Below are 23,811 nucleotides of genomic sequence, written 5' to 3' on the forward strand. Positions count from 1 at the left end.
TAGATCTGAATTATATTGCCAGATTCTAGTTTGGAGGTAATTCCTGGTTGTGGCTTACTTTACCAGAACCCTTTAGAGGCCATCTCTTGCCTTCCACCCTACATTTTCTTTTCCCCTCCCCCACTGTAGAATGCCTTGAGTCCTAAATTCTAGTTCTGTGTGATCCGACCCTTCTTCCCTTGGATCCCTGTGTTATCTACTAGAGCCAGCTTACTTTCTGGGTCCTGGACCTGACTGTCTCATTCTGGAAGCTTCCAGACAGCTGTTAGGATGGCTTCAGAGGGAGGTAAGTCTACATGAGGTCATGTTCAAAAAGGGGTGGGGGGAGGAAAGGTCAAAGGAACTGCAATCATCTCAAATCTTTGGGGATTCAAATTTGACATTTTACTTGGGGTCAAGCTCTTTGGGCCAACCTAGAGGGAGCAGAGAGTGCTAGACCCCACCGCAGGCAGGCATCCCACTTGGGGAAGCTGGGGGTGGAGATTGGAGGCTTCAGACTGGGGGTTGGGGTAGGAAAAGGGGCTCCATCAAGGCCCATCATGGGTGCCTCAGAATAAACGTGCTAAGTATAGAGAAATGATGGCAGTTAGCAACGTCATCCTGTAGGACAGACATGTGTGGTGGAGGCTGGGGAAGGAGTGGCATAGAGAAGGTTTAAGGGGAAAGCCTAGATTTCTGTGTCTTCAGGTAACTGGAGACTGTCTAAAAATTTTCCCTGTGAGAATTAAGCTGGGGCCACTCTTATTTTATGAGAAGGTAGGTTGAGGAAATGGCCTTAGCCAGAAAACTGTTCAGTGGGGTTTTCTGTTGACAAGTTTGCAGAAAAATGTCCTCTGAAAAACTGGATGGGGAGGTAATACAACCGCTTCTGCTCAAGAGCTCCTTCCAGCCCAGAAATGGCTTCTCCTTCAGTTCAGGGAACTGTTTTCTTTGATTCATCAGGGCTGAGAAGAGACGTGACTCCAACTAAGATGAGATCTGGGGCTTCCCTGAGGTCTACTGTGATTTTCTCTCAGGAACACAGCCCTTCAGACCCATTTCTTTTTTGCCCAGCACTTTGTGGCATACTTTGGCCCTGTTTTATTGTTGAGGTGACGAGTTTGCTCATCTCTCATGTCTTCCTGGCAGAAATGTATCTAGGGTATGGCAGGCCTGGCTTGTGCTCAGGCACCAGTGAGCAGTTTCTATTCACCATCACAGTTTCCATCGCCAGCTGTGACAGATCATTCTGCAATTTAAAATTAATTGCCATCGGTACTGTTTTCAGTAGATATGCCTCTGGCTCCTCTGCCAAAACAGAAGTGGAAGTTGGGTCCTGTTGGTTTTCCAGCTGTTGCCATGGAATGTTCTTTAGGAGAGGGGGAGGACAGTAGCATGAAATTAGGCAGATTATCTTCTATTATTATTAAAAGTTCTAAGAGACACAGATCCTGATTGCATGGTTTTCTGTGTTGGTCTACTTGACCAGAGTTCACTTGAACTCTGTTCTAGGCTTCATTGTCTTTCCATTAACACCAGGCCCAAAGCTTTGTTGTTGTTACGTGCTGTCTAATTGGTTTCGACCCACAATGTATAGGGTTTCCAAGGAGCAGCTGGTGAGCCTGAATTGCTCACCTTACGGTTCAAACAAACTTTGCAGTCCAGCGCATTAACCCACAGCACCACACCAGGCCTTGTTCTTAGTGGACTCTAAATTGCTGTCAATAGGTGCTCAAAGCATAAGAACCACACAAGTATTCATAGCCAACTTTTAACATACTTCTTTTGTTGTTAAGTGCCGTGGAGTCGGTTCCGCCTCAGTGACCCTGCACAGAGTTTCTGAGGCTGTAAATATTTACGGGAGCAGAACACCCAATCTTTCTCACGCGGAACTGCTGGCAGTTTCAAACCGCTGACCCTGAGGTTGGCAGCCTGGCTTGTAACCATTACGCTACTATACCTAGCAATTACTTAAAACGTCCTCCCTACCTTCTTGCCCCTCATTTGTTCTCTCATCATTCTTGACTTATATAACAAAATTTCTGGGCCCCAAATATGGAATCCACACCCCACCCCTTGGGGACAGTGCTTCTGTGAGTGGTGGCAGGGAACACAGAGCAGCTGCGAACAGGGTCCAAGTTTGGATCTCTACTTAGAATGGGTGGGAATAGCAGATGTACATGTCTGCTGGGTGTGAGCTTCATGGGTCCTAGGGTCCTTGCTCCTACTTGCAGATTACATCTTTTTTTTATAGTTAAGGAAGAAAGAAAAGAGAAACAATAGTAAAAGGAAGACTGAGGAGGAGATGGGGCTAAACATCCTGTGAACCTTTCCTTAAGAGCCCTGTGGGTGTCTTTGAGAAGGGCCACAACCTCTCTCTTGGACTCGATTTATCTGCTGGTGAACCTGCTCTGGGCTATTTTACCTGCAGAGCAAGTGTCAAACCTGCTCCTGTCTTGGCAAACAGCCTATGGGGAGAAGAGGGTCAGAGGAAGTGATGGCTTGAGCTTGTCTCTTCATGCCAGACAGAGGTCGCTATGTGTTGTTGAAAAGGAAGCAGTTTGTGTAGTGCAGTAATTCTCATCTGGGAGTAATGAACATGAAAATTAGAGGACATTTACACGCCACATAAATTCCCAACCATTGCCCCTGCCCCACCTTCTGAAAATTAGTGCTGATTCTTTAGCGATTCTAGGGGCCCCCGATGCTCTTGTCCAGACTCCTTTACTCTTACTCCATTCATTTTCTTCTTTGTCTCAACAGCATCTCCGTTGTCAGGACCGGAAAGGACCATGAAAACTGGCACTTCTATGGCCTCTTTCCCAGCTCTTCCCTTTCCCCCACCTGCTCCAGGCCCACCAGACCAGCAGCCCTGGGAGCCGTCCCCACAGCCCACCATACCTTCATCCTGCTCTCCAGGCAGCCCCTTGGTGCTGTCTGCTTTCCCCAACCCACTGCTGATGACTGGGGATGGGGTTCCTGGCCCCAGTGGGGCTGGGGCTGGAAAGGTCATTGTCCAAGTCAAGGCAGAAGGGGGTCAAGAAGAGCCCCCTCAAACTCAGAACTTCATCCTTACTCAGAATGCTCTCAACTGGATTGCCTCAGGTGCTCCAGCCTCTAATGTGAAGACCATTCTGCCTGCTCAGGCTGTTGGGGTGAACCAGGAAGGGCCCCCAGGACTTTCCTCTCAAGTTCTACAGCCAGCTGCTCAACTGGCCCCTATTGTGCCCCTGGAGAAGACTTGGCCGGGGCCTCATGGGGTTCCTGGGGAAGGAAGTCCTGTGGCTGCCCAATCTAAATCCTCACTGAATGACCTCTCCTATACCTCCAAGGGCGTTTATGAGAACTTCCGAAGATGGCAGTGCTACAAAGCTCTGGCCCGGAGGCACCTACCCCAAAGTCCTGATGCAGAAGCTCTTTCCTGCTTTCTTATGTAAGTGAGGAGACCTGAGATGAATTATCCTAGGGCTTTTACAGGGGAATACCATATGAGATTAGGTTGTTTAAGAATACTTGAAGGCAGATCCTGAGGGTGGTGGAGATGCTGAGAACAATAATCATGATGTTGATATGAAACCTCTTAACCAACGCTCCAGTTTTCAGCATGCTTTCAGGTATCTTCTGTCTAGTGGTCCTCCTAATGTGAGTTCAGGCAGGCTCAGAGATTTGCTATCCTAAAGTGAGGATCTTTGATTTGAATTTAGGTCTCTGACTACAAGTACCACAACCCTCCTGGTTCTGCTTTACTACCTCTCTGCATTTGAGTTGAACCATTCTGACAGGCAGGACAGGGAGTGCTGGGCCCTGATTCATTCCTGTAGGAGGGAAGTACAATGCAGGGCCAAGCAATCTGTATGTCTCCCATACTTGCCCCCCATTGTATCCAGAATTTAAGCTGAATTAGGGATGTGAGAGTGCATACTTGAAGTCCCTGGGTGGAGCATCAGTTAGCTGAAGGATTTGTGGTTCGAGTTCATACAGAGGTACCTCAGAAGAAAGGCCTGGCAACCTACGATGATAACCTAATGGAGCTCTGTTTTACTGTGGCATATATGGGATTGCCATGAGTTGTTATTAACATTACAGCAACAGGGTTTTGATTTTCTAGAACATTCTTAGTGGTCAGGGACTCCATCAGTCACTAGATTTGTAATCCTGGGCAGGGCATTTAACATCCTTAACTCTCAGTTTTTTCATCTAAAATGAGGAAAATTATACTGACCTCAAAAGTTACTGGGAAGATTGAGTTTATACACTACAAGTGTATAAGTGAGTGAATGCCTCATTAAATGGTGGCTGTGGTAGGTCCCTGGGGGCTGGACCTACAAGTTGGTGCCCACTGGCACCATGTACGAAAGGTCTGGTTTTCTGCTTTGGTAATTGGACTTGTTCTATTCTGTAACACATGGGGCCACCGGGAGTTGGAGTTGACCTAAGGGGAACAAGTTAGTTTAGGCTCGGTTGTTTTTGTTAGCTGCTGTGGACTTGATTCTGATTCGTGTAGACCCTATCTACTGTGGGGTTGATCATTGTGAGCTACAGGGTTTTCATTGGCTGGTTTTCAGGAGCAGACTGCCAGGCCTTTCTTCCTAGTCTCTTAGTCAGTAGGCTCAGCATCACAGCAACATGCACACCTCCACTGATGGGTGGGTGGTAGCTGCACTGGTTGGGAATTTAGCTCAGGTTTGTCTCCTTAAATGGAAGGCAAGAATTCTATAACTGCCCTCCATTAAAGAGAAGCTTTTGTTGTTACTACTATAAAAAGGCAATCTTTGTAAAAGGAAGAGGGAAGGAATGCAGAAATGGCCAAAATATCCTTGTTTAAGAATGTGAGCTTGCGAATTAGCCAAGGAGTCCAGGGTCATATTCTGTTTATAAAGCAGAGTCACTGGCCATCTTCTCACCCAGTCCTGCTGCCTCTCAGTTCTGCCCATGCCCTGGATGTTTTGGGTAAATCACTCTATAACACATATCACATTTTATGGGACTTTCAAAAAAAATGTAAATGTTGCTTCTTTAGTAGCTGAACTATACAGGTATCTGCCCCCCTGCCCAACCCTGGAGTGAATAACCAAAGTCAGTCCTGGTTTTAGACAATTATTACTGATTCCCTGCTTTCTCAAGCCAACTTGGAATTTTCTCCTGGAGCTTGAATTTCTGAATGTTGAGCCAACACAGACACTCAAGGTTTTCATGGAACCCATTTACTTTTGTTGTTGTTGTTGTTGTCAGGTGCCATCGAGTCGGAACCGACTCATAGCGACCCCATGCACAGCAAAATGAAACAATGTCTGATCCTGGGCCAACCTCACTACTGCTGCCACACTTGAGTCCATCAATGATGCCACCTGGCCAATCCATCTCATTAGGGGTTTTCCTCTTTTTCTCTGACCCTCCACCTTACCCAGCATGACATCCTTTACCAGTGACTGTTCTCTCCTGACAATATGTCCAAAGTATGAGAGACGAAGCTTAGCTAATCCTGGCCTCCAAGGAGCACTCTGGCTGCACTTCTTCCAAACAGATCTATTGGTCCTAGTCTATTCTTGCACTCCACACTCAGGGACTCAGTGCAGGCTCGTCCCCAAAGTACAGTTTAGATCCTCTGAAACCGTCTCTTAAGAAACTAGTAAAATGCTCAGTTTAGGGATCACTGGAGTAGGCTTCTGAAATCCTTAAGTGTAATAAACTTCTCCAGTTGATTCTGATACACAGTAGTGTTTGAGGACTGAACAGGAAGTCAGGCAAAAATGAAGCCTGACTTTAGGCCAGCCTTTTGATTTCTTCTGCTTCAAAAAGGACTCAGTGGACTTGGGAGGTCTAGTATTGACATTTGCCAATTGGTAGGGGTATGCTGGAGGCAAGAACACTTAAAAACCAACAAATAAAAATTCCACACAACCTTTAATTAGAGATTCATTCAGGTTAAGTTCTTTTTTTCTTTTTCTTTTTTTTTAATATGCAGGTGCCTTTTGGGCAGGGTTAAGTCTACCTACTTTGTAAAGAATCTCATTAATAACACCAGTGCCTGCTCCCTAATGTTTGAAGACAGTACTGAGAATGGTGGGGGAGGGGTGGTAGTGGTTGACTTCAGAATGTGGGAAGAAAAATCATCTGTGTGTGTGCGAGCAAATTTCAGCTGGAAGAGAATATGGTAAAATGAAATGGATTGGGAAGTTGGTGAGTCTAGAAGTCTCTTTGGGAGCTGAGGTGGGTGTCAGGACAGGAGGGTAGGAAAATGCACTTGGAAAATGTGACTGACCTAACTCATGGGTACTTTAGCCCGGTGCTTCGTTCCCTGGCTCGACTGAAGCCTACTATGACCCTGGAGGAGGGACTGCCGAGGGCCTTGCAGGAGTGGGAGCACACCAGCAACTTTGACCGGATGATCTTTTATGAGATGGCAGAAAAGTGAGTCTCACGAACCCTCATCCTCCTGAGGGGGGGCTGATGGGCTGGGAGCTCATTGTTGTAAATATCCCAGGCTGCTGGAGGAATCTAGCAATGGGATTAGCTCTACCACACAGGTTCTTACCTATCTCACTGTCTTGCTGCTACCAAGTGGCTGTTGATGCAGAACCTTAGGATTGTCCCTCTCCTGGAAACAGTGGCACAGAAAATTGTTTACCCCATCACCCCAGGGAGGGGCTGGTCTGGGAAAGGCTGGTCAGGGGAAGTCCTTTGAAGCCCTTCATGGTCTCCTGACTCTTTCCCCATAATTTCCTTAGTTAAACAATATGTGTTTCTCAGAGGAGAAAGAACCCTTTTCGTCAAGCTTAGTTTCCACTTTCTAATAGAATTATTCTGGACCTAATAATCATCGGGCTGCGAACCACAAGGTCAGCAGTTGGAAACTACCAGCTGTTCCATGGGAGAAAGATGAGGCTTTCTGCTTCCGTGAAGATTTACAGCCTCGGAAACCCTGTTCAGGGTCGCTATGGGTCGGAACTGACTCAATGGCACCTAACAATAATCGTCTCAGGGTTCTGGTGTGGCACTGTATAAGCACGGGGCTACTAGCCACAAGGTCTGCAGTTCAAACCTGCCTGCGGCTCCTTGGAAACCCTATACAGTGCCACTATGAGTTGGAGTTGACTAGATGGCATTTGTGTTGTAGGATAAGCAGTGGACTGTAAGGTTATTGAACTGCAAGATCAGCGATTCACACTTGGAAACAGACTTGATGGCACTCAACAACACTCCTGTCAGCTTTACCCTTTCAGAACCTAGCCTCAGGAGACTTTGGCTCAGCACTGCCTCCTTGTGGGAACTCCCTAGAATTGCAGCCTTGGGTCTTGCTTTGAGATTCAGTCATCCTTTGTAATAAGGAAGCTTGAATTGTAACCACAAGGTTCAAGCCCAGCAGCCACTCTACAAGATGAGGCCTTTTGCTTCTGTAAGATTTACAGCCTTGGGTCACTGTGAGTGGGTTTGTTTGCTGTCCCTTAGTTCAGTGAGCCTGTGTTAAATGTAGTTGTAAGCAATTGTGTTGCTGGGTTAGGTGGTGGTTGTTGTTAGGTGCCATAGAGTTGGTACCACTCATAGGGACATTATGCACAGCAGAACAAAACACTGCCTGATTCTGGGCCAACCTCACTATGTTGCCACGCTTGAGTCCATCGATGCTGCTACTTAGCCAATCTCGTTGGGGGTCTTTCTCTTTCTCTCTGACCCTCCACCATACCAAACATGATATCCTTCTCCAGCGACTGTCTGGGTTAGGTAGGGCACAAAAAAACTTAAAAGATACGCTACACTCTTCTGCAAAGGAGCTCTGGTAGCGTAGCGGTTACGAATCGGGCTGCTAACCTCAAGGCCGGCAGTTCGAAACTACCAGCGGTTCCGTGGGAGAAAGAGGAGGCGTTCTGCTCCCATAAAGATTTACAGCCTCGGAAACCCTGTGCAGGGTCACTATGAGTCGGAACCGACTCCACGGTACTCAACAGCAACAACACACACTTCTGCAGTTCACAACCTCTACATCATTTTCTTAACAAGCATCTGAAGTGATGACTGTAGGTGAGGGACTATATAGTGGCCTTGTGAGTGACTTGAGGCAGGACTGAGAACACCTCCTCTTAGCTGTATATAGCTACTGCCTGGTGTATGAATACCTGAAAGGACTGGTGACCTTCTCAGCATCGCTCATGCCTTTTTCCCTGACCCTCTGCAGGTTCATGGAGTTTGAAGCTGAGGAGGAGATGCAGATTCAGAATACACAGCTGATGAATGAGTCCCAATGCCTGCCTCCTGCAGCCCCCCTGAAACTCGACCCTCCAGCTCCCCCATCCCCTGAGGTTTGCCAGCAACCAGGTATGGTGACCCAATTCCAGGAACTGCAGACCAGAGTTTTAAAGGGAGGCGTACAGAAAAACCAGTCAGATTAAGGAAGGCAATGCCTTTACACCTGCCACTTTCCCTGCAGGGAGAGATAGATACTTGATGTTTCTAACAGGACATTCCAATGGGGCTTTCCTTTGTCCTCAGCGATTCACACTCACCAGCCACTCCAAGTTACTGATCTTGGCCAAGTAAACTAGCTACTCTTTTCACTTAGATGTCAAAGGGGGCCCACAATACCTGATCTAAGAAATAAGGGGCTGGATTAGGAGATTTCTTAGTGTTTGGGGAGTTCCTAGATCATTCCATGATTCTCAGCCCTCAACAGTTCTTAAATCTTCTCCCATGGCTGGTTTTCTGGTTGGTGGGATCCCTCCTGGAACCATTCCATTGCACCCAGCTTGCCGTCAGAAGCAGGGCTGGCAGATTAAAAGTCGTAGTTCCTGTGCCACTTTGCCTGTCTCTTGTCCACCTTTCCCCAAGTGTATATTCCAAAGAAGGCTGCTTCCAAGACACGGGCCCCCCGCCGTCGGCAGCGCAAGTCCCAGAGGACTCGAGTTCCTGAGGCACCAAAAGAGATCCCACCAGAAGCTGTGCAAGAGTATGCTAGCATTCTGGAAGGGCTGTTGGAGAGCCATGCAGTCACTATGGAGCCAGACGGGAACCAGGAAGAACCGCAGCAGGAGGAAGACGGGATGTATCCAGATCCAGGTCTCCTGAGCTACATCGATGAGCTGTGTTCTCAGGAGGGCTTTGTCTCCAAGGTGGGCTGTGCCTGGAAGGTCTGGTTACTAGCAGATCATAGGAGTGGGCATTTCCTGGCATTGGGCTAGGGACAAGACTGTATTCCACAAGGTCTGAGACGTGTGAATGTCCAAACATGAATGTGTGTAGCTGCTGGGTGGTGATGATGGTTTATAACGACCTGGGGCAGGAGTAGGAAGTGGGGAGGGGAACTCCTGGCTTCTTTTCTAGAACATCTAGACTCACTTTTCCTCATCATAGACTTACATATGACTCGTCTTGTGTGTTCCAGGTGGAAGCTGTCATTCACCCTCGATTTTTAAAAGACCTGCTATCCCCACAACAACACAGGGATCCGCTGGCCTTAAGTGAGGAACTGGAGCAAGAAGAAGGGCTTACTCTCGCTCAGGTAAACTCACAAAATGGCAATGGTGGTTATGAGCTGTGGAGTCAGAACTGATTCATAACGACCCTGCACAGGGTTTCTGAGGCTATAAATCTTTATGGGAGCAGAAAGCCTCATCTTTCTCCTGCAGAACAGCTGGTAGTTTTGAACTGCTGACTTTAAGGTTCGCAGCCCGATTCGTAACCATTAGGCTACTAGAGTTCCTTAAACTTGCAAAGTAGGGAATGCAAAACCCAAGGCACACGTAATTTTATCTAACCCTACAAAGATAAGGCGATCTGCTCCTATAAACATTTATAGCCTCGGAAACCCTGTACAGGGTCGGTATGAGTCGGCACCGACTCCACGGCACATAACACCACCACCTTGGGAATCCTGTTGTGATGCTGTGGCTTAATGTGCTGGACTGCAAAGTTGGTTTGAACCACAAGATCATCAGGAGTTCAAGCTCACCAGCTGCTTCTTGGAAACCCTACACAGGGTCGCTATCAGTCGGAATCGACTCGATGGCACTAACAACTACAACACTGCCTTGAATGGGTGGCTTCTGGTGAACAGCCTCAAGATTGGGGTTCAGGTGTGGACAAGTAGGTAGGGAACCATGCCCAGGAGTGCAAGGTCTCAATGCATGGGGATACAGCGCAGATCCACCTTCCTTACTAACACTTAAGCCACCTGCTTACCTTTCCTGCCCTGCCCACATGCCAGCACCCTGCTACCCACGTGATTACCTCTTCTTACAGTCATGCGTAGAACTGGTATTTGTCCATTTCCTTCTAGCTTGTACAGAAGCGACTCACGGCCCTAGAAGAGGATGTGGAGGCACCTGCAAACTGCAGTGGAGTTCAATCAGACTTAAGTCCTTCTATTTCTGATGAGGATGAAGATGGGGGTGGGCAACTTCGGCCCTCACCTGGGCCTCGGATACCTGGGGGCATCATTTGCCCTGGAAAGGCTGCTTCTCCAGGAAAGCAGGCAAGAGAAAGGCATGGTGGGTCAGAGCAAGCCCTCAGTGGCCCAAGGGGGTCACACAAGGATGGGGACACTCTGCCATCCCTCAGCAGCTGGAGCCTGCAGCTGGATCTTAAGGTGCCACAGGGTACTCGGGAACCCTTGGGTGCAGAGAGCAGAGGAGGGTCTGAACAGGTTCCAAGCCCGATCTCCCCACATCAGGATGGTATTCTGGGAGGAACAATGTCCCCTGAGCACTCCTTGGTGGCTGACAGGACTGCAGAGGCCCCACCCTTTTGCTGGCAGGAAGACCTCCAGCTGGAGGGAGCTCCTTGTTTGGATGTTGGACTTGCAGAGCCAGCTCCTCTGCAGAGTCAGGAGTTAGAAAATCAAATCCTGGAACTTCAGACAGAACAGATGGTGGCTTTTGGAGTGTTTCAAGGGAAGGAGCATTTAGCATTGTCCCAAGAAGGCTCCGCAGAAGCCATGTGGGGAGATGACAGCGGTCCTGTGATGACTCAGAGTTATGATCAGGACCCTTCCCCTGGATCAGCTGGAGACAGGGATGAGGTCCCTCTCAGTCCAGGGCTTTGGCTGAGCAGTGAAATGGATGAGGTGGGCTTAGATTTGCCCTTCCAAATCGAGGTCATAGAGAACTTCCAAGATGGGGACTGTGTAACCGAGTACCAGGGAGGCTGTGAGGCACTGGGCTCCGGGAGCAACATCTGTCCATGCCTTGGAGAAGTCTCATCCCCTGGGAATGTGGGGATCAGTGCACTTCCCTGTGGAGGCACCAATGCCACAGCTACTTCAGAAGAAAGAAACTCCAGCAGCTTGCCACGACCTCTGGGGGCCAGCAGCCCTGATTTGAGGCCCAAAGAAAATAGCGAACACAACCCTGAAACTACTCAGGATCCCAGTGATCTCTGGACTGAAGGTTTCTCTCCATTGCTGGAAAGCGGAATTGATGTTCCCACACTGGAGTCTTTCAAAGAAACCCTCCTGCCAGCATATCAAGGCAACACCTGTATTCTGGAGGGCCAGGATGCCATCTCCTTCCCCGATAAAGGGAGCGGAGGTCAGTCCATTTCCCTTCTGTTGGCACCCACAGAGCACATCAGCATACTGTATATTGGAAATGACCATGACTTCGAACTAGGAGAGATTCTCGAGGATAACTGCCCATCTAATTTTAATTCTTATGATCCTCAAGGAGAGGATCTGTCCAAGCCAAAAGATCTTACTCCTTTACCAAGAACCCCAAAATCCACATCTCCTCAGCAGGACCTTGGAAGCACTTCCCCTAGATGGAGGACTAAGGATGCCTTAGTTCTAAGAGAAACGCCTCCTGTGAGTGAAGAAACATGCAGCTCAACAGATGGGGCCAGCAAAAAGCAAGAGGAGGAAGAGGATGAGGAAGAGGATGAGGAAGACGAGGAGCTCTCTAACTTTGCCTACCTCTTGGCCTCCAAACTTAGCCTATCACCCAGAGGGCTTCCCCTCAGCTCTCGCCCTACCTCAGGCCTGCCTGCTATAGGTGGTCAGGGGGTCAAGACAGCACTTTACTCCCTTTCTGCTGAGGTAGGTCGACTTGGCCCTCCATCACATCCTGCTGCCAAATCTGGGAAGCGAGTTCTTGCTGGAGGCCCACCATCCACTAAAAAGAAGCCTCACTCAGGAGCGGTCCCTGAGGAGAAATCCTCAGCTGGAGGAGTTGCTCGCCTGCCACAGCCTCGTAAAAGGCGGCGTGACAGTTTTGTCACAGGGAGAAGAAAGAAGCGACGTCGTAACCAGTAGAGACCAGCAGGAACATGCTACCTGCCAAGCCCATGGGGGATCCAGAATAGAATACACACTGAGAGACTTTCTCAAACAAATACAATTATTTTGTTGTTAAACAGAAAGTTGTGGTGAAGGTGGGGAGCTCAGACTCATTAGGGTAGAGATGGTCCCTTGGTGGGAGGTGAGGGGAATTGTATGGGAAAAAAAAATGAGTAAAGATGGTTTTGTTGGAAAATGGCTTTCTGTATTCATGTCTTTGCTGTTAAGACAGATGAGGTGAGATGCTGGAAAGGTGGGGGAGTGGTCCCAGGTTCTGTGGATCCAAGACAACTTAGCTTGACTCCCAGCTACATTTCGGCTTCCTGCAGTCTCCTCTTGGGAACAGAGTGGCTTTCAGGCTGTGAGGAGTTCTACCATTAATGAGTCCCTAGTGATTAACATTATTTACCCCCTTGGTTTGGGTCAGCCTTCTCAAGACATCCTATCATTATCCATCTCTTGGAAAGACTTCGGGCGGAGAGATGCTTTCATTTTTGTCAGGTTTCTGGGGTATCTAATTTTCTAAATCGAGTTCATTTTCCATAATTGCATCTAGATATGGCACCTTTTTATCTTCTTCCTTCAAAAGAGCCTGGACAGAGGAAGCTTAATTAAGTGAGCCTCAGCTCATTCAGTGGCCGAGAACCCTTCCTGTGTGGTTGGGATGACCTGACAGGGAGGGAGCAAGCTTATTTCTTGTTGACACAGCACTCGGCTCCCCCTACAGCGATAGCATCAAGTCTCAGTAGGATCATTAAATATGGAATGGTAGCAAGCTATTTTTTAATCGCTAACAAGGGCAGAACAAGAGGGAATGGGCTGAAAAGAGGTTCACGAGGAAGTCTGTTGAAATGTGTGTATAAGGTAATGACAAGAGGGGAAGAAATTAAATCTCTTTACATGACTTCTGTGTAGGAAAGAGCCCTGTCCAGCTGGAATCGAGGATTCCGCCAGCGAAGTCACAAGACAGACCTCAGGGGCCTCTGAGCTCTTCCTGTGAGCATTCTATACCATTCATTCCTTTCCTTCACAGCTAATGAGACCATCAGCATGAATGAGATTCACATTTTTTTTAATAGATATAGATATATATTTATATTTATATATAAAATAGTTTCTTACAAAAAAAAAAAAAATAAAACAAACTAAAAAAAAAAAAAAGAAAAAAAAAAAAAAAAATCAAACAAAAGCAGAGATGGGGTTGAGGCACAGGGTAGGCCCCTGGCACTGCCCTGAGTCTGCGGGGCTGGGTGTGAGCTGGGGGAAGGGCCGAGGTACTCAGTCACCCTTTGTCTTGGGTGCTTGCACAGTCCCGTTGGCCAGAGCAGTGGGGTTGCCTGGGCACGAGGCATTTGTTATCTGGGAGGTGCCTCGAGGGGTGCGTGGGGGACGCAGGTAGGTGTTGAAGAGCTTCCCATAGAGAGGATCATGAAGGGAGAAATTCTGGAACTGACCTGGACAAAGGGCAGTGAGATGGAAAGAAATACAAAGATCTAAGAAGAAGAGAAGATGCCCCTGCTCTTGTCTCAGGAATGTCTTCTCCCTCTAATTTCTGCTTAACTTCTCAGCTCCAGTTCTATGTCGTCCCTGCCTTCCCAGTTCCCCCAGCACTGCCACCAACCCTTGTTCCTCCCAGCCAGCACTTCCTTCAGGTCCCCAGTGCCCGTGTGTGGCCAGGAAGACCGTGACTCACAGAGGGAGAGGCCTTGGCTGGTGCCCACTTGGCACAGCTCGGCATGCAAAGTGGTGGTTGCAGGGCGGGGCGAACCCAGCAGCAGGTGCAGGATGGTGCTGAAGCCATCCTTGTAGAGCAGGCGGCCGGACCCTTCAGCTTGCTCCTCAGCAAAGAGCTTGGGAGAAAAAAGGCCGCAGTCAAGCCCTCCTGTGCCATTCATTGCTCCTCACGGCTCTGCAGATCTGCCCAACAGGCTCCTTCTCTCTCACCCACTTCTCCTCTCCCAAGGGTGCAGTGCAGCACACAGGTCTTCCCTGACCCACTAGTGTCCTTTCTGCAAAATTTTAAATGTCATAGATGCTACTCTCCCCCATTCCCAGGTAGGACTCAATATAGAGGCTTGGGGGTTCTCCTATCTATAAGTTACTGGGAACAGCATCTACACAGACCTCCAACTGGGGTGGCCACACTCACCATCTACCTTTACCCTGCCCCCCTCATCTTGGTACCTCAAAGGCCAGGCGTATGAGCTCCTCCAGGCTCCTGCTCCCATCGAGAGCTGCCAGTGCAAGGGCCACATCTCGGAAGTCCACCAAACCCTTAGTGTCCTGGAAGGTGAATGACAACCCAGAATAAAGGGGGAATGACCCTGTACCCTCTTTCCTGCCTTCTGGGGATTTGGGTTCTTCCTGTTCTCAACAGGTATCAGGATGGCTCCTGTGACGGCTCCCCTTCAGCTCCCACGGAGCTTGCTCTGGAGTCAGCTGGTGACAAAGTTTTCCCACAAAGGGAGCTTCTAGGAATGCTAGGGAATCCCCCAGGAATGCTAACGTTACTACTGTCTGGTATATATGGCCAGAGGACATTCGTGGCCCCCAAGCTGAGTCTCTCCTTGCTTAAGTTTAGACTATGTGGGGAGTACTATGTGAAAGGGTGTCACTGGCATATTTTGCACAACACATAGAGAAGAGGATGTCTACTGTGTCTGCTCTAAGGGGGACTGCACACTTAGGGTTTTGGTTCTGCTCTGCTCTGGGCTCAATGGAGAAAGGATCAGTCGCCTGCATTCTAAGGAATTAACACACCTGGATTGGACATTCCCGGTCCCTTCAGAGAACATTGAGGGCCAAGGTCTGAATCTTAGACCAAAAGAGCTCCTCAGGACCCACTGTTGGTTGTGAACATTAAGATGCTTCTAGGATGTTATAATTCTATTAAGAAAACCTAGTTAGGGGATCCTGGAAACAGGATGGTTTGCCAAGACTCTTGAGAAACTTCATGAATCCACTAAGGAGGCTACGGGACCTTTATAAACCCTGCCCAGGAACTGTAAACACTGCTGTCTCTTTTACTCATCTAACTGGCCCAGGGTCCTCTCCTCCATGTCACCTTCCCACCTCACCTTGATGAGTGTTCTTCAAAGACCTTTACCCAGTGCCCCACAAGGTCATATGATCTCATACTTTGCCAATCTTTAAAATAGCTTCAGAAATTCATGGATCTCCCAGATCAATTTTTCACCCTTACACCACCCTTCCTCCACCACAAGGACCAAAACATTGCTCTTCAATACACCGAACGCTCCAGAATCTCCCAGTGAACCTCAAAAGATGACCATCTGATAAGAGCTGTTATAACACCCAATGGATTCCAAATGGACCATCCAAGGTGACTGATAATGTCCTTCAATCCTGAGCATGTCAATTGGGAGGGTGAGACCCCGGGTTCTACTATTTGTGTTGTGGCTCCTTTACCTGATGGAAGTAGCTAAAGGCACCAGCCACGGTCTGAGGATCAGAAAGCTGTAGCTGCCTGGCAAACTCATCCCGGCTGATCATTCGGCTCCGTCCTGGCTCTGCCCCAGTGTCCACACAGCTCGGGGACAGTCTATAAGTAAATTTTTGAAGGAAGACAGCAGAGTCAGTATCTTTAGACACTGTCTAATAAGATCCTGGCTCCAACTTCAAGACATCCCCCAGTGCAGGTTCAGCTGGTGTTCTAAGACATACTCATTAAAAAAAAAAAAAAAAAAGCTTTTATTGTGAATTGAGTGATAGTTTGCAGGGCAGATCATCAGTTTTACAATCATCAAACTTTGTTTCATTGCTATAATTACAATCCTTTCCATACACCATGGGTTAACAGTATTTACCTCTATTCTGCCCTACCCTTTCTTTTTTAATGTACACAAAACACACAGAATATATGTATTCATTTAAATGTCCAAAGGGCATATTTTGCAAACCAGCCTCCTGCCCTCAGGCACACACAGCCTTCCTCATTCTATGGGTCTAGAGTCCTTAGCTGTTCTCTCTCTGTCATTACCTCTGCCGTTCCTGCTTTTCTGGTTAGGATCATACACTCTGCTCATGCTCTTCTCTCTTTATGGTCCTAGGATTCTCTGTTCCTGGAATGAAAGATTAACTACCCACTCTCCCTACTCCCTCCTCACATCTTCTACTTCACTATCTTTTAAAAATTCCTCTTTCTTTTTAAAGACATTCCTTCTTCTTTCCCATTTCCACCACAAGGTCAGGTCAGCAGTTCAAGTCTACAAGTCCCTGAAAGATTTCTATAGAGATCTATAGAGTCGCTATGATTAGGAACTGACTTGACAGCTTACAACCACCACCATCAAACACGATCATACTCATGCTCTCATCTTACCCAGCCTTCCGAAGCACCTTTCCCAATTCCCAGAGCTGTGGCTCCAACGCCACCTTCAGCCGGCCCATTACAATCACAGGGATGTTTCCTACAAACTCACACTCGGTGGCTGGAATGCCCAGGGCCCTAAAGGAGGAAGATGGATGGAGTTGATTACTGACTCTGGCATGCTGGTTAGGAAGTGTAAATGAATGAGGCCCCCTTTAATTTTTCTCTCCTCAGCTTTGGCTTCCCATTGCTACCCCCTCCCCAAATCTTTGCCTTGGCCCTCCACCCTCTCCTTGTGGTTCTTCTGCTCCAGGAAATACTTTGTGGGACACTCACTGTGCCATGACTCTCTGGACATTGTTGGCATAGAATGTGGGGTCCCTGCTCTCCTCAGGGCTGGGATGGTACACAGGGAGGAACTGAAACACAAGACATCCACAATTCTGAGCAAGTCAAAGTTAGGGGTGACCACTCCCATCCTCTTTTCTGAACATTTCAGGGGTCCATTTTTCCACCTGACACACGTGTCATACCTCCACATCCACGATGCTGCAGGGCTGAGAGGCTGTGAGCCAGAGGACTTTGAGTCTAGGAGAAGAGAGACCTGGAATGCCTACCAATCCCAACTGTCTTACTACGGACTCCTCTTACTTCACGGCAGGGAGTGGGAAAGGTCTGTCCATCAGTATAAAAAGGGACTCTTCACCATACTGGGTGAATATGCAGGTGGGTGACAGGGAAGGACCAGAAAGGTGGCAGAGAATAAGAGAAGAGTGCAGACAAGAGGTTTGGGCCCCAGATGGAAGAAAAGCAGGAGGCATGCCTGGTGGTGGTGGTTCTCAAGAAGGGACAAGTTAGGAAAGAAAACAGCTATAGAGAAACCTATGAGTGCAGATTAAAACAGACTTGAATATCAGCAGAAATGATTTAGGGGGGAAAACTGAAAGCACAAAACAGACAGAAACCGACACTCTCCTCTCTAGAGTTCTCTCGTTTCCTAGAATGAAGAAGGACCAGGAATTCTCTGATGGACCCTGCTCCCCACCCTCACACCCCAGGGACACCACAACTCACACTCCAGGGCCCCTCCATGCCCAGCTGGTGGTGTCCTAAGAGAGAAGCAGAGTGCAGGGAGGGGTGATATGGAGGGAAAAAGAAAAGCATTACTTTTCCTCCCTGGAACTGGCCAATCTTCTTTGAGCAGAAGCCGCAGACCCACTCCTGGTCCCACCCCTACATGCACATTGCGTCAGGATGCCAACAATTTTCACTCATTCCTATTCAGGGCAGATTCAAACTTCCCCTTCGACCCTTTCTGGACAAAGACTCACCAGACTGTTGGGGTAGCGGATGAGGACAGGCTGTACAGGCACCCCTGCGATGAAGGCTCCTAAATCCCATTTCCACCCCCACCCGCCCCCAGACAGAGGTTAGTGCACAGCAGTAGCTAGAGGGGATGAAGTGTAGGAATCTTGGACAGTTCGAGGTGAATAACTTGCTTTGGCCTTGCTCCATGTCATTCCTAATTTTCCCTCAGTTTTTAGGTTATTACACAGTCCCTCCCCAAACTTGATGCTCCTTTTTCCTACAGCCTTAGCATCTGCTATCATTTTATTCACCTGGTTTGAACTTAAGCAAAGCCTTCTTATTGGAACAAGTGCCCTCAGGAAAGAAAAGCACCTGGGGTAAAAAAGAAAAGAAACCAGGCTGAGGTGGGGTAAGCTGAAGGGGGAGGGGGGGCGGCAGGGGAGAGAACGTATTCAGGAGGTGAGAGGAGGGTCTTAAGATCCTTACCCACCTGGGGCCACTTGCCTCCTGAGGTTGCTCGCCTTCGGACCTCCTCTACGACTTTCCGCCGAGAAGCTGGGTCATGCCGGGATACCAGAATGGCTTGGTTGAAGCGAAGAAGGGCTGGGGTGGGAGACAATATAGGGAGGGCTCGCTTGTGATGGCATTCACTTCACCCAGTCTCTTCCTCACCAGATGGAGATGATTCTCACTTACCTCCTTGCCCTGGGAACAATCTATTATATGCTATCCTTTTAAGGAACTGACCAGAGCTCCCTCCAGGCCTTCTCATGCCTCATAGTCCAAGAGGTTTGTTCTCAAGTGGTGCTTACATTTCACTTGCCAACACCAGTCAATACCCCTCCTCTCTTGGTCCTCCCCACTTGAAGCCAGTCCTTCTCTCTACAATGGTACCAATTCCTGACCTTTCGCCCACAGTCATCATCCCTCTCCCTTCACTGCTGTTGAACTCTCTCACCTCCAATGACAGGCACAGAAAGGTTCTCAGCTCGGGACACAACCTTGGGCAGGTCACAGGGCAGCAGAACAATGGGGTCAAAGAAAGTGGAGTGTGGGGCAGCAACAAGAACAGGAGCTTGAAGGCGGGAGGCCCGCTGGCCCCGAACTCGTATCCGGAGGAAGCCCAGCATAAAAAAGAGCAGGCGGCTCAGGCCCAGCACCCCATTGTGGCACACAGTCCTGCCAGTGCAAGGCTGGGTATCAGTGGAAGCAGCAACTCCAACCCTCACCCACCCATTAGTTGCAGGCACCTGGGGAAGCCAAGTGTCCTGCCCTCAAGTACTCTAACCAAGGGGCTGAAGTCGTGAACCACTTTGGGACACACTCAAGTCCTGGGTGCTGGGCCTAAATGGACTGACTTACATCATCTAACCAGCATGGGTAGGAACAGGCCCAGAACCTTCGCCCCGCTTCTTCTCAAACAGGGAGAATGGACAGCAGGCAAAAGAAATGAGAGGTAGGGTCTCTGGGGGCTGATCCCTCACTTACTTCCTCCATCCTGTAATTGGCTCCTGAAGCTGCTCCTCAGTTAGACCCACTACTTGTAGCCAGGCAAAGGGCCAGAGGAGAAAGAGGATGATAAAGGCCAGAAGCACTCGGATGGGGGCCAGCAAAACCCCCAGGAAGCAGAACTGCAAAGCGGGAGAAAAAAAATGCTACTTCACAACTGGAATGCTCCCTCCATAACTCTTCCCTTCCCACAAGAAGGGAACCAGGAAAAGAGAACCAGTATTCCATGTATATTAGACTATGGGTGGTGTGGGACCAGGACAGGGGATTGGAATCCAACCGAGAGTAGACACTACGAAGAGCAAGATGGTTAAAAAGTTATAATTGTTGTTAAGTGCTGTTGAGTCAGTTCCCACTCACAGGGTTTGAGGAGCAGCTGGTAGGTTTGAACTGCTGACCTTGTGGTTTGCAGTCCAGTGCTGACTCTACAGCAGCACCACGCCAGAAAAAAAACCACCCCAAACCCACAGCGATTGAGTCCATTCTGTCTCACAGCAACTCTGTAAAGTGTTTCCAAGGCTGTCTAGCTTTACGAAGTCTTGTATTCCCCCCCTCCCCTCTGCAGAGGAGCTGGTGGGTTTGAACTCATGGTTAGCAGCCCAGTGCTTACCCTAGCCCTTGTATAAGAAGGCCAGGGAGCTCATTTTCCTGGCTATCACTGGTCCTATCCCACCTAAAAAAACGATTGTCACAAAATGCATCTTGGAAAAGATTACTGGAGACCGCCCAGCACTGTGGTTGACGTAGAGTGGGCTAGACATAATTCCTCCTCCCCACATCCCATTTCATAAATAGCTCGGATGTCCAACAGAAACCAGGTGCACACTTCTCTCCACTTAGGGCTTGGGAGGCAGAGTTGGAAAACCGAACGGGAAAGGTCCACCGAAGGCCCAGTCTCTAGTTCTGCCCAACAGTAATTTACTAGTACTGGGTGAATGACAAGGCGCCCTGGTGGTGCAGTGATTAAAATGTTCAGCTGCTAACCAAAAGGTTGGCAGTTCAAATCAACCAGTCGCTCTGGGGTAAAGACATAGCCTCCGTAAAGATCAACAACCTTGAAATCCACTCATAGCAAAGCTATGGGGCAGTTCTATTACCGTGTACTATAGGATCGCTATGAATCGGAATCCAGTCCTAACGAAGCTCGGCCCTAGTCCGCAGGGTAGGGGTTGCCAAGAGTCAGAGTGACTCTATCAACTGCCCTTGGGAGAGTGCAGGTAAACAAGCCAAGCCCTTGGAGGCCGCCTCATTGGAGATAACAGTAAAAACCTTGGACATTCCCTTCCCACACCACTTCCCAGTTCCCCTAAACGGGTGTCGGTCCTCCACTTCCTGTGGCCAACCCCCTTCCCAGCCACCCTCCCCCCACCCGGGAGGTGCTGCAGTGCAGGGAGGGGGGAGGGGGAAGAGGGGCTGTGGGAAGGGCACAGGGACGCAGGTTTTGGGCCCAGAAACCTCTTTCCATTAAGTCAGAGCCCCGAGAAGCACTCCGCACGCCCCCGCCCCCACCCCCAGCTTCCTGTAGCCTCCAACTCCATCCTAGCTCAGCAGCCTCCGCAGGATGGAATCCGCATTCCCCAGCGTCCTCCATCTCGCCTACCCCTGGGTCTCCTGCAGTCCTCCATCCTCTCAATTCTTCCACACCTTCGGGCTTGGCTAGCACCCAAGCATCCTCTTCCAGACCCCCACCCACTCCCTGCTGCCCCCACGTGCGCACCCCGGGGCTCCGGCTCCGCAAGCCTCTCACCCACCTCCTTCTCTGTCCCATGCCATCTCTGTCAGGGCCCTAAACGGCTCGGTTTTCTTATCCTCACGCGTTCTCTCGCGCCCCTTGCCCACACCTTACCTTAACCCTCTGGAAGCGAGAGAGATGTAGCTCATGCACGAAGGGGTTGGGGGGCCCGGCGCTAGGGTCGAGGGGAGCCCAGTCCCCCGGACTTCTCTGGCTCATAGCGGCGGGCGGAGGCGGGTGGGAGGGCGCCCCGGCCCCGGCCCCCGCTCTGCAGAGCAGCGGGTGCTACTTCTGCGGCAGTGGCGGCGCTCTGGCCCCGGCTCAGCCTGGTGCGGGGCGCCGAGGGGCGGGGAGCCAGTGGAGCCGCGGGCCTCGCGTTGTCAGGGCGCCGGCCGAGGGGAGGAGCTTCCAGCACCCCAGCGCCCCTACTTCCCTGAGCTTGCCGCTGCGCCCGCAGCACCTTTGGCCATTGTTCTGCTATGGCCGGATGCAGCAGCGCGACGCCCGCTTGCGGTTTGATCCGGGCCTTGTCAGCCGGTCGCTCCGCCCTGAAGATCTGGCCGCCGCCTCCCCGCAGGCCTCTGGCCTGGAGCGGGCGTAGGGCCGCGAGGTGGGCGCGGAGCTGAGAGCGCCTTCCTACCCTTCAGGCGCAGATCAGGGTGGGGCCCAACGCTTCTTGGGAATGGAGGGGCGGGTGCCCAGTGCGGGGAGGCAGGCGGCTCGTGGGGTTGGCGGGGCCTCTCTTTCGCCGCGGGTATCCAGGCCCCAGCCACCCCTCCTTGCAGACCGACCACCTTTCCTTTCCTGTAGAGGCGTCGCCATCGCGTGAAGACTTGAGGAGCTCGCGCCCTCTGGTGTTCGCAGTGCTCCTCACAAATCTTTCCCGTTGAGTAATCCTAGAGGTGCCCCCAAACTCCAATACGCTGCCCCTAAGCATCTCATGAGACCAGTAAACTCAAGCTGGGAGAAGCAGTGGGACTTGGGAATGCCGGGATGCTAGGAGCCTAGTGGAGTCCCTCTTTTCCTTACAGTCTTCCTTTAGTTTGTCTCTTTTGTGGGAGAAGGATAAAGTGAGTGAGAGGACAAAGTAATTCTCATCACCCCCAAGCTCCAAACTATCGTAAAAAACACACTAACTGGTCGACTTCTTAGTTGTCAGGCGTTAGTGGGATCAAGGGCAAGGGAACTATGTGGACTTTGAGATCCACACCCAGTAACACAAATAGATAATAACTCTTGTGACAAAACGCTAGGGAGAAGAGCCTCACTGCTTATAGACAGAAGATGCTGTCCGTTCATCTCGTTTTATTTTTCCCTTCTGTCCAATGAATAGCCGTTACAGGAGCTGAAGGAAGCCGAGTGAAAGAACACACGTTTTTTCTAGTGGGGCTGGGTGAGGGATTTACACATATGTCAGTTGGACTTTAGTGAGCCTAGGGCACATCTTCGGAAAAGTTACTAGGAAAGCAAAGACATTGTCTCAGAAAAGGGATAGCTTTGCTTCTCCATCTCCAATGCCTGGCCCAGTGTCTGGGACACATATAATAGGCACTCAATAACTGTTCATTTAGTGGATTCCCAGTGGCGGAGTTGAGTTGATTCCGCCTCAAAGCGACGCTCTATAGGGTTTCCGAGAAGCAGCTGGTGGGTTTGAACAGCCTACTTTGTGGTTCCCAGGCCAGTGTTGATCCTACAGCGCCACACAAGGAGTCCGTCCGTAGCCCAGTTGTTGTTGTTGTTAAGTGCCATCAGTCGGTTCCAACCCACTACGCTACCAGAGCTCCTTAAAAATGGCACTTCAGTGGCTCTTCTAATAGTAAAGAATCCATTGTTTCTGTTATGTGCCGTGGAGTCGGTTCCGGTTTATAGTGAGTCTGTACAGGGTTTCTGAGGCTGTAAATCTTTTCGGGAGCAGAAAGCCTCATCTTTCTTCGGCGGAACAGTTGGTAGTTTCCAACTGCTGACCGTGAGATTAGCAGCCCATTCGTAACCACTACGCTACCAGAGCTCCTTGTAGCCTAGAAACCCCCCACCCAAGTAAAGACCCCTGAGATGCTATGATGGACACAGCTGAGGGCCTCACATGACCAACCCATTACATTTACTACTTGACCTCTCTAAGTCTCCCTGAGGACCTCTTGGTTTAGGAAACATTAATCCCAAAACCTTGACCATTTTAGTCTGTTTGTTGTAAACAGACCACCATAAAATTTCTGTATCTTACTTCCTTGTATAGAGTGTCTGGGAGGGGCTGGAACCCAAGTTGCATGAATGACAACCCATAATAAATATCATCTGCCCCTATCGGAAGCCTTTGTGGTGGTGGTATCCAGCTTGATGAAATGCTGGGCCCACAGCCAATTAGCATGTTGTTGTTGTTAGGTGCCATCAAGTCCGTCCTGACTCATAGTGACCCTGTGAACAGCAGAACGAAACACTGCCCAATTTTGTGCCAACCTCACTACTGTTGCCACACTTGAGTCCATCGATGCTGCCACTTGGCCAATCCATCTTATTGGCGGTCTTCCTCTTTTTCTCTGACCCTCCAATTTACCAAACATGATATCCTTGTCCAGCAACTGGTCCCTCCTGACAATATGTCTGAAGTATGAAAGACGAAGTTTGGCCATCTTGGCTTCCAAGGAGCACTCTGGCTGCACTTCTTCCAGTTGGTTCTTTTGGCAGCCCATG

General features: G+C 49.6%; 2 protein-coding genes across 2 annotated transcripts; one reads left to right on the plus strand and one right to left on the minus strand.

Annotated features, from left to right (window-relative positions):
- Nucleotides 1-223: 223 nt before the first annotated feature.
- NUTM1 (NUT midline carcinoma, family member 1) lies at nucleotides 224-12,217 on the plus strand. Its single transcript, XM_006831908.1, has 7 exons — nucleotides 224-286; nucleotides 2,743-3,412; nucleotides 6,262-6,390; nucleotides 8,153-8,292; nucleotides 8,803-9,083; nucleotides 9,356-9,472; nucleotides 10,250-12,217. Exons 1-7 carry the CDS (start codon nucleotides 271-273, stop codon nucleotides 12,215-12,217), a joined length of 3,321 nt encoding a protein of 1,106 aa, XP_006831971.1. The 5' UTR covers nucleotides 224-270.
- Nucleotides 12,218-13,305: 1,088 nt separating this feature from the next.
- LPCAT4 (lysophosphatidylcholine acyltransferase 4) lies at nucleotides 13,306-21,450 on the minus strand. The gene is made up of 14 exons (XM_006831820.1): nucleotides 21,235-21,450; nucleotides 19,368-19,510; nucleotides 18,838-19,058; nucleotides 18,370-18,482; nucleotides 18,191-18,251; nucleotides 17,903-17,961; nucleotides 17,646-17,680; nucleotides 17,105-17,159; nucleotides 16,908-16,990; nucleotides 16,584-16,709; nucleotides 15,671-15,803; nucleotides 14,426-14,524; nucleotides 13,935-14,091; nucleotides 13,306-13,695 (listed from the first exon to the last, which is right to left on the minus strand). The coding sequence occupies exons 1-14, from the start codon at nucleotides 21,337-21,339 to the stop codon at nucleotides 13,520-13,522; spliced, it is 1,566 nt and encodes a 521-aa protein (XP_006831883.1). The 5' UTR covers nucleotides 21,340-21,450; the 3' UTR covers nucleotides 13,306-13,519.
- Between the last annotated feature and the right edge of the window lie 2,361 nt (nucleotides 21,451-23,811).

This window comes from Chrysochloris asiatica, unplaced genomic scaffold, assembly GCF_000296735.1.
Source record: "Chrysochloris asiatica unplaced genomic scaffold, ChrAsi1.0 scaffold00004, whole genome shotgun sequence".
NCBI lineage: Eukaryota > Metazoa > Chordata > Mammalia > Afrosoricida > Chrysochloridae > Chrysochloris > Chrysochloris asiatica.

Bases quoted from the DNA above. Each gene is read 5' to 3' on its own strand.
- LPCAT4 (XM_006831820.1), bottom strand. From the start codon at position 21,339: ATGAGCCAGAGAAGTCCGGGGGACTGGGCTCCCCTCGACCCTAGCGCC. The intron at 16,991-17,104 runs GTATGACACGTG...CTTGTGTTTCAG, and splicing joins GCAGCATCGTGGATGTGGAG to TTCCTCCCTGTGTACCATCC. The intron at 14,092-14,425 runs GTACCAAGATGA...TTTTCTCCCAAG, and splicing joins TCATACGCCTGGCCTTTGAG to CTCTTTGCTGAGGAGCAAGC.
- NUTM1 (XM_006831908.1), top strand. The intron at 6,391-8,152 runs GTGAGTCTCACG...GACCCTCTGCAG, and splicing joins TTTTATGAGATGGCAGAAAA to GTTCATGGAGTTTGAAGCTG. The intron at 9,473-10,249 runs GTAAACTCACAA...ATTTCCTTCTAG, and splicing joins AAGGGCTTACTCTCGCTCAG to CTTGTACAGAAGCGACTCAC.